We start from the raw sequence: 10,302 nt of genomic DNA, 5'->3' as shown, positions 1-10,302 counted from the left end.
AGATCAGATTCATAGCACAGCTTTGTAGCTGCAAATAGTTCTTTGAGAATTAGTCCATAGGTTAGAGTCCAATGTCCGTATTTGGGGTGATCCTGATGGAACTGGAGAGCTCAATCTTACTACTTAAGCTTCCCCAGCATGAAGCATCAAGTGGTTCTGAAATAAAATGATCCAGACAGGGGTCCTATGCACTTCCAGGCCTGCTCTTGACAGCTTGCAGTCCTTCAGAGAATGATAAGCAATCATGGAGACTTTGAAGTGGACCTACTTCCTAAGCCTCACTGGTAATGAGCTGCACAGATCAACAATTAGCAGGTTCCCACCATTTGCAGGTGGTTTGCTACACACTTCAGAGAAGGATGAATACAGTGTAGGCAGGAAGTGTTTGGCTACCGTGTTAGCCTCTAACAATATATATGCAAGCACCCCAAAACAAGCACAATATTTACCAGTTTGTCCAACAAGGTTGAATATGGGTCACTTATCCTGCATGATGCCTAACCCTTTCTGGCCATGTGTCGCAACCGGGATATACATCTGAGTGATTTCCCAGGAACAATCAGCTTCAGATCAACATTTGGAAGGCTACAATCAAAATACCACATTGCCTACTTTAAGGAGGAAGGGAGGAATTTGGATGGTTTGCTATAAATTTTACTTAAACTCTTCCCAGGTGAGTGAGGCTGGAAATCACTATCAGCATCCAATAAGAGAAAAGACAAGCAAGAGACAGCTGGCCAGGTGGGCTTCCCCACTGTAATAAATTCACTACAGACCATCCATTGACCATGAGGCATAGGGCAGGATTCCTCTGGGTACTCCATGACCCCCTAGTGGCCATCGTGTTCGGCACTATTTGGAAGCTGCCCAGACAGCCTCACAGGCATGTTGCGAAATCCGGCATGTTTGTGTGCATTTAGTAAACATGGGTCCGTGGGACCCAACTTCACACTTGTTGGGTTTTGTGATATTTTTGCTGTGTGAACACCAAGATGGCACAACAGTGGGCTAAACCAATGCTTCCCATGCCCTGTGAACAACACTTGTGTGCAAAAGCAGCAACTCTGCAACTGTTGTGCTCAGCTCAGGCTTGCTTAATAAATCTTAATAAATGCTTAATAAATCTGCCAGCATCCAAGGGGTTAAGGGACAGAAACCCTCCCCTTTTCTTGCTCCAGAAAGCCTAAGCATATAGTAACAACAACTAACAACTAACGTGCTAGTATGCAAGGACAGGGTGTCTCTAGTTCAAAACAAACAGGCCTAAGGCAATTCTATCTCCAGCCACTCCTGATCTGTTTTCCTTTTTGGGGCCAGGGTGTCCTTCACCCAGGCTTAATCATAGAATATCATAGAATAATCATAGAATATTAGAACCAGAGGGGACACTGAGAGGCCATTGAGTCCAGCACCCTGCACTCACAGCAGGAGCAAGTGTCATTTACAGCTGGGGTCAGCAACCCCTGGCACAGGTGCCAAGAGTGGCATGTGAGCCAATGTAAGTGTGAGGGGGGAGCTCAGCCCCGGCCCTTCTCCCGCATGCCGCCGGGAGCTTGCTCAAAGCCAGGCCACCTGTGGATTAGCAAAAGACCAGCTAATGCTACCAGCCACCACCCCAATGGTAAAGTTCTGCACCTTCATTTATTTATTAATGAAGCTGTTGTTGTAAGGAGGACTATTAATGACTTTTAAAAATATCATCGGCGCTCAGCCCGTACACAGAGGTCCAAAAGTTCAAATCTCAGCACTCTGCCTTGGAAAGGTTGCTGATCCCAGATTTAGCTCATCCCTGAAAGATGTTTATTGAGCCTGCTCTTAAATATTGCCAGTGATGGTGATTTCACCACCTCCCTAGGTAATTTATTCCAGTGCTTAACCACCCTGACACTTGGGAAGTTTTTCCTAATGTCCAGCCTAAACCTCCCTTTCTGCAATTTAAACCATTTCCTCTTGTCTTTGATGGTCCTGCACAAAGCTCTGGTGCTGCCGAATGACATGAGAAAATATTCAGTCAGCTCCTTTCCCCCTGGAAAATCCTTCCTAATGTCCTTGAAAAGTGCTCAGAACTTTCTTTACAAACTGGAGGCCTGATTTTTCCTCTCTTTTACACACAAGTCCAAGATCGCATCGAAGAATCAATTAACCCATCCCACTCACCTCTAAGGGGACCATAACTGATTTAATATTGCACAGAAGCATGACACAACAGAACAGCAAGTGACAAATACCATAGCCAGCTGGACCTGAGGGTGGCAGAATTTAAATCCCCAAACAGAATGCTGGCGTTCAAGTCTTTACTTGTGAGGAAAGTGCTGTGGAAACATGAGTGACCTCAAGCAGTCAAGAGATGAGTTTTAGATTTCATACAATGGACAGCATCTCCTGCAGACAGCAGTGCCCTATTCTGCCCTGCTGGGATGCTGGCGCAGTTTGGCTCAGACAGAGGGGCATCCTCTGCCAGAAGGATAGATTTGCAGATTGCAAAACCAGCAGTATTAACTGTCATGAGTTAACTCCTGTTGGAAGCAGTGCAGTTCTTCCAGAAACACTCCCAATCTTGATTGAAAGATTTCCAGCGATGGAGAAGCCACCATGAGCCTTGATGAGCTGTCCCAATTTTCAGTTCTTCTCACTGTTAAAATTCTGTGACCTGTTTCTTGTCTGAGTTTGTCTGGCTTCTCCTTCCAGTAATTGGATCCATGACACATTTTTCTGCTAATATGACAAGCCCTCTGTGATCTAAGATCCATTCCCAACATAAATACTTCTAGACCAGTGTTTCTTAAACTTTTTGAGACCACAGAACCCCAAACAATAATACTTTTTAATGTGGAACCCCTATGAAAAATTTGTTGTCAGACCAAAAAACAAAACAAAACAAAACAAAACAAAAAAAACCCCCAAAGAGCGACATATCCGCCAAAACCAAAAGGAAGTAATTTAATCCAGTCTCACAGCAGTGAAGAAGTAACACTGTATCTGGTTTTCAGAACAGAAAATAAATACCATCCTGTATATTATCAAAAAAGTGCCAGATGCTCGCAGCGCCCCTGCGAGTTGGTCACAGAACACCAGTGTTCTGCAGAACATAATTTAAACACTGGGCTAGATGGTGCTCAAATCTCCCCTGAACCTTCCCTCTGACTGACTGAACACATTGGACTTCTGGAGCCTTTCACTCTCCGATGTGCTTTTTGATCCTTTATCAGAGAGGCCGCCAAGTTAGTCTGTAGCTTCGAGAACAAGAAGTCTTGTGGCACCTTGTAGACTAACAGATATTTTGGAGCATAAGCTTTGGTGGGCAAAGACCTGCTTCAGCAGATGCATGAGTGAGGGGGGTGTTTGAGAGGGGTATTTAAAGAGTGGGATCCCAGTAAGAGGGAGGGCCAGAGCTGACGAGGTCTATTCAGCAAAATGGAAATGGCCCAGTAGCAACAGTACTTATCAACAGAGGAAAAAACAAGTCAGATCAGACGGGGGACCAGCTGACATTTATATTCAAATTCGGCACATTAACACATGGTTTTAATCGTGATGGGAACTTTCTGAGTCACTATAGGGGCTCGTCTGCATACTTGGCTCAATCTAATTCTTGACCTTCCCCCCCACCCCTCCACTCTCTGATTTGCTCACCTTGATTATCTTTTTCTGATTTGTCCTCCTTGCTCACTGTTTTTGGTTCTCTGTGCCTTAAATATTGAGTCTGTTCTGGTCTGGCTATGGTCTGAAGAAGTGGGTCTGTCCCACAAAAGCTCACCTAATAAACCATTTTGCTAGTCTTTAAAGTGCTACTTGACTGCTTTTTTGTTTTGACAGACAGGGGGATGTGAGCCTTTGTGAGAGTCTAATGGGGAGATAATAGCACCCAGAGCAGAGAAACTGCCTTTGTAAGCTGTCCTGAACAGTCCTGAAACAAAAACATTTCAAAAATCAAATGGAGAGAGAAATCTCTGAGCTTTGCAATTTATTTGCAAATTTGACTCCATTAACCATGGATTAAACAGAGACTGGGAGTTCACCTGCCCAGCCTGGCCTTGTTATGGTGCAGTGCCTGATGGGGCTGCCATGAATGAGACATGGCATTTATACTGATTTTACCTGGGCTGAGTGTGCTTCTGGCTGGCTGTGCCCAAACCACACCTCCTCTCTTCAGAGCCACGTGCTCCATGGCCTTTCTGCTAGTCCCTAGCACCCTCTAATGGCATAGATGAGGGGTGCACAAAGTGGGGGACAGGTCCACTCTGGGGTGGTGTGAAATTTCACAAGGTGAGGCACAGCACGATCGGCTGCTGGGTCTCAGGCTCATCGGTCTCATTAAAATGTTGGAATCCATGCCTGGTTTTGTGTCTGTGTGTTCACATTTATATGAATTCACTGATGAAGAAAGTTTTTACATTCTACAAACTGATTTTCTTACAAATGCCAAAAGGGTTTTGGTTTTTTTTATATGAATGTAACTGAAATGTCCATCTGTTTGGATTACATTAGGCATAGGGCGAACATATCCCCCGCTCCAAATTCAGGACGAGCAACTCCTCCTGGCTCCACCAAGCCCTTGGGAGCAGCTAAGGAGCTGGCTGTGGCTGGCCCTCCCTGGGAGCCCAGGAAAGCAGCAGCCGCCAGTCCACCCCAGGACCCCCAAGGAAGCAGCAGAGACCCAGCAGCCGCCATGCTCCCACGTTTTCCTGAGGCTCAGGGAAGTGACCAGCTGCTGGCAGAAAAGGTCAGTGGGGGAGAGCTCAAATATGGGACAATTAATCCCTTTTAAAAAATAATTAGGGACACCTTTTTGGTGCCCCAAATACGGTACCATCCTGCCAAATACGGGATGGATGGTCACCTTAATTAGGCAGGTTGCAGGCCCTTCTAATTGCAGGGATGAAAAGTGGGGCCCAATTTAGTTAGGAAGGATTTAGTTGGGGTTGATCCTGCTTTGGGCTGGAGGCTGGACTCGATGAACTCCTGAGGTTCCTTCCGGCCCTAGTAGTCTATGAGTCTAGGATTCTAATTTAAAAAGTTTGCTCACTGCTGGTGTAGAGCAGTGTATGGTGGAATAAATTTTGTTATGTGCACTAAGGCATCTATGGATGTGCACCACCAATAGAAAGATACACTGCCCACTTTGGGTGAGTGTGGGTGTTCTGCTAATCAGCTGGGCAGCACCAGAATCTCTCCTGGGCAGCCGCCCAAGTGCTCAGCTTACAGGGAGCATGGGTGTAGAGTCTCTCCCATCTAAAGATTCTGCGCCACTGCCTCCAAAAATAGAAGTTGTATGCCCTTTTAGCCCTTTGTGCCCCAGGGGAGATGCCATTGCGCTAATCACCAGCAGAATGGAGTGCAGCTCTCTCGCCTCCCATCCTTCCCTGTCATTTCACTCAGGTCCAGTTCTAAATGCAGCCAAGAGAACAGAAGGGCCAGCAATTGTGCAGATGCTAAACCACTTGATCTGCCTTAGGTCTGGGGCTATCTGTGCTAGATTGCCCAGTTAATCAGTGGATGCTTTGAGTGGATCAGGTGTCCTAGAAATGCCAGAGCCGGCCTGTCTGGGTTGATGCAGTTAGGCATGGCTTATAGGATTATACCAGAGCTGTAGGATTCACGGTTAGCTGGCTGCAGCAATCTCCCTCTGCTGTGTCAAGTACAGTAGCCAGTGAGTTCTGTTGTGTGCATCTCTTTGCAATGGAAGCTGGGTTAATAGCTATAATACTGGAGAATGTTCTGAGTAGCAGGTTCAGGATTATGGATGCAACCTGCCTAGGCACTGGTTTGATGCAGCTTCTGGAAGCGGGGAGGAATCACAGTAAAAGCTGGTGGAATGACTCAGTGGAGAAAACACAGAAGCAGCTGGCAAGGTCTTTCCCTGTAGAACTAATGCTCAGAACTGGGAAGCAAAACCAATAAAAAGGAAAGCAGAAAAGTCTCCCCCCGTGAGGGGTTCATCAGTTTTCTCTGTCAACGGACCAGCCGCTTGCCGCTGTATTTCAAATGTGTGAAAATGCTGTAAGATACACAACATGAAACAGACAAAAGTGAAAACACAACCTGGACGGACGTTGGGGGCGGGGGCGGTGGGGATTTGCCTTTTGGACTCAGAACTCTTCCTGCACAGACCTTCCAGCCTCCCCTTACCTCTAGCAACGAGACATCGATCACGTCTTCTTATTTGTCTCCTAAGACAGTCAGTGATGTCACTTCCCATGACAGTTGTTGCAGCACCCAGCCATGGTCCCGCAGAGGACTCCTCAGGTGGGATGGGGCCTGGTTGCTGCTCCTCTGATGACCACACACATTTGGGGTGCTAAGTCTGCATCCTCATGGACTAACATTGGCCTACTGATGGCTAGTATTCAGCTACCACCCCCCTCAGCTTCCCATAGTGCCTTTACTCATGTATCATATCCAGGAAGGGCCTCGGAGCCCTCTGCCGTGAGAATGAAAACCAAACCCCAAGAAAATACATATATTAGTCTTTAATATACAGCAAGGGGCCCAGTGGCCTGGTCACATTACAATGGGCACCACACACAAACAGCCTGTCCCCCTGGTGCTCAGACAGTGAATGAAGAGCAGCCCCCCTATGGTGCAGCCCCCAGCGTGGCCTTTATTTATACAGCAGCAGCTGAGAGGGTTGCACTGGACAGAAGAACAAGGGTGGCTGGGGATACGCAGCTTCCAGTGGTCAGAGTCACCCAGCTCAGAAAGGTTCTCCTCAGGCCTGGTCAAAGCCCAGAGAGAAACTCTTGGTGATCACGCGAGGCAATGGACCTCCAAGCCCTGGGATAGTTCTGCTGTAAGATGGGGATGGGGAGCTAAGCTGGATCTCTGGTTTCAGTAGGTTTAGAATATACCCCTCCCCCGCCCCGCTCTCCTCCCCTGCTCCTAACAAGCCCCCACTAACTGCAGGTGACGTGTTGTCTGGAGAGCCCCTGAGAGCAAAACCCCTCCTGTGTCTCCAGGTGGATTCTGGTATGAGCAGGGCCCCCATCCCCTGCCCTGCTCATGGGCTGTGGCTCTGCACTCTGATGGGGAACGTCGCCTCTGTGGCCCATTCAGCCCTGGGGCAGAGACGGGGCATGAGACAGGTTAGCGAGTGCCAGGTACCAGGGTGCCTGCCAAGCCCTGTCTACCAAACCAGTGTCTCCTACGGTGCTGACCGATGTTCCCTCTATTTTTTTCCATCCATGCATGGAATAAATTTTGTTGTGTGCACCAAGGCATGTGTAGATGTGTACCACCAGGAGAAACACAAGCTCCCAGCTGTTGGCACTGTACTAATCAGCTGAGCAGCGCCTGAATCTCTCCTGGGTGGCCGCTGAAGTGCTCAGCTTAGAGGGAACCCTGCTGGTGACCCACCAGCTGCGTTTCTCTGTTTTCAGACCCACCATTTTATCTGATCCTGACTCAGATTCAGGGGCGGGCCAAAATCATTGGCCAGCACCTTTCTCCTCCACTGTCACTCCCTCTGTCCTTCTCTCGCTGCAGAAGGGGCACTGAGTGCCAAAACCAAAATTGAATCCCAGCCCAGTACCGGGGAGAGAGGTTCTGGGGAACTGGGGGTGGGGTGGGGAAAGAGCTCTGCCTACGCTCACTCTGCATTGGTCTCTGCTATCCTGCAGGGCTGGGCCCAGCTTCTTGCTACGGGCACTGTGACCCATCTGTGGCCCATACGCAGGAATTTCTGGGGGTGTGGGTGTTTTTGTAAATGTAGACCACAGTTGTTTAAAATTGAAAGGAGTCCACAATAGTCCTGCCCAAGAGAGGTTAACAAAAAAATGTGAGTGGAAACAGTGATTGGTAAAATGATTTTGTTATAACATACTAAAAATGGATACTGTAATCAAGGTTTTATAGAAATTACCTTCTGGGATCCTGCTGCAATATTGGAAGTAGAAAACAATGTTTCCTTTTCCCCCTCCCTTTCCCACTGCTAGAAGCCAAGGGCATGCTGGGAAAAGTAGTCCGTTCCCTGCCCTAGGGCTAGCTCATGAAGCAGGGAACTGGCCAAGGAACTACAGCTCCCAGGGTGCCTTGGGTTCCCCCATCATGCCCTGCAGCATTTTCCACCCCCTGTGCAGTGCAGCTGGGAGGAAGGGAGAGAAACTGGATGTCAGGGGAGGGGTGTGTTTGCACTCTTCATACCACCCCCACCACATACAGGCCTGCACTCAACAGGTCACAGAACCACTCAGGTTTAGCCCAGTTGACCTGCCATGAATACCCAGAGTTGGGAGCCTGTTGCATCCTCTTCGCACCAGACTCACAACCCCCCTAGAACCTTCCTGAGACCCAGGGGCAGCTCAGGTTCCACCACATGGGGAGCACTGACCCAAACACCAGCTAACGTCTAGCAGGTCATTGAGTGACTCTCAGGTTTTAATGGTCAGCATTAAAGTAGGCAGAGATCAGGCCAGTACCTGGGCTGGGGGCGGGGTGCGGGGGAGGTGCCCACAGCCTAGCAGAAACTGTCCCCCAAACCATGAATCACTAAAGGAACAGAGTCAGTATTATCACCTGCCAGGACAATGGCTGTGCAAAGCGGAAGGGAGAGTCCAGGTGCAGCAAAGCAAAGGCTCCCAAGCGCCCAGACTCACAGGCACATTTGAGGGGTCGGAGACCTGCTAAGAATATAAGAACGGCCAAAGGGTCAAACCACAGGTCCATCCAGCCCAGTGTCCTGTCTTATGACAGCAGCCAATGCCAGCTGCACCAGATGGAATGAACAGACCAGGAATTATCATGTGATCCCTCCCCCGTCACCCATTCCCAGCTTCAGACAGAATCCAGGGACTCCATTCCTGCCCATCCTGGCTAACAGCTATTGATGGAGCTATCCTCCGTGAATTTATCAAGCAACTCTTTGAACCACATAACAGTCCTGGCCTTCACAACATCCTCTGGCGAGGAGTTCCACAGGCTGACCGTGCATTGGGCGAAGAAATACCGCCTGTTGCTTGTTCGAAACCCACTGCCTATTCATTTCCTTTGGTGACCCCTAGGTCTTGTGTTCAGGGGAGGTGTCAATAACTCTTCCTTACTCACTTTCTCCACAACAGCCACAATGTTATAGACCTCAGTCATCTCGCCCCCTCAGGCATGTCTTTCCCAAGCTGAAAAGTCAATCTGCTCCGCCACAAACGGGTTGTAGATGGAGAGGCGGACAGGGAACCCCATGGACCCCTCCTGGCTGAATGTGTTTTATGGGGGACACTTTTCTGTGTCAAAGGGAGCAGCGTGAGGGGGTTACGTTCCCCTGCACCTGTAGCCAGGCCTGCCAGCTGAGGGCGGGAGAGGCAAAGGCGGCAATTGTCCTGAGGCCCAGGGCCCTGGGCCCTTTAAATGGCTGCTGGAGTACCACAAACTGTGCCCCAGGCAGCACTGAGGGCTGGTGGGTCTCGCAGCAGTCCAGGTGGTGCTGAAGGCTGGCTTTCCTGACCCCGCCCCTTCTGCAGGAGGCCACGCCCCTTCCAGGGGCACAGAGCAGGGTCTCCCTCCCACCTTGCCCGGCTGCCTGTAGCATCCACAGCAGCCCCTCCCGTCACTGCTCCGTCTAGTCATGACGTAGGGGTACTCTGTTGTCAGACCAAGCTGCGCACGGCTGGGTGCCAGGGAGAGCTGAGGGGTCGGTCTGCGTCCGGCAGCCGCAATGAAATATCCCCATTTCTGCGTCAGTGAGTCCTGCCACTCCTGTAGCAGCTGGGACATGCCTGGCCCTGCCTAAGGGAGAGCCCTTCCATCAATCCTTCCATCAGAGTGGGGGTTACAGCCCTAGGTACAGCTATGGGGGTGTTATTTGAGACCCAGTTACAGTGCTCTCGCCCTATGGGCCCTGAGAGCCTTTTCCTACCAGGACTCCAGGAGTTTGGGGGTGCCTGGGGGGTGCATTGTGCTAAGGGGCTGGTGGGGGGACGAACTGATGCAGCAAGCTCAGACCCAGGCCTTGACTTGAGCGCCCCACTCCTTGGCACAGCTGCACAGCCCCCCCTCCTCATACCAGCGCCACTTCACCCCTTTGTATGCGGCCCGGGCGTAGGGCTGAAAGCACAGGAAGAGGCGGAGGCGCCGGGCCAGGCTGCAGTAGACCGCCATGGCCACCACGACGAGTGGAGACATAATGACGAAGCCGAGGATGATGAGGGCGGAGGAGCTGTTGTCGTCCAGGACGGTTTTGCAGTAGTAGGCAGTGGAATGCAGCACCTGCAGGAGGCGGGAGAGAAAGCACAGCGGGTTGGGGGCAGGTTCTTTAGCACCCTGGTGCAGTCTCAGTACCCCATTCCTGGACGTCCCCCAGGTTGGACGCACATC

At 50.0% G+C, this 10,302-nt stretch overlaps 1 protein-coding gene across 1 annotated transcript in view; it reads right to left on the bottom strand.

Moving 5' to 3' along the window:
- Window positions 1-9,924: 9,924 nt before the first annotated feature.
- The window catches only part of TMEM278 (transmembrane protein 278), a 36,002-nt gene continuing 35,624 nt past the window's right edge, over window positions 9,925-10,302 (bottom strand). The window contains exon 2 of the mRNA XM_074975908.1: window positions 9,925-10,194. Within this exon, the coding sequence (XP_074832009.1) occupies window positions 9,925-10,194 (270 nt within the window). The remainder of the gene's footprint in view (window positions 10,195-10,302) is intronic.

The sequence above is a fragment of the Carettochelys insculpta genome, chromosome 23 (assembly GCF_033958435.1).
Source record: "Carettochelys insculpta isolate YL-2023 chromosome 23, ASM3395843v1, whole genome shotgun sequence".
Taxonomy (NCBI): Eukaryota; Metazoa; Chordata; order Testudines; family Carettochelyidae; genus Carettochelys; species Carettochelys insculpta.
The sequence above is the reverse complement of the archived record's forward strand: the minus strand, read 5'-3'. Positions and strand labels throughout refer to the sequence as shown.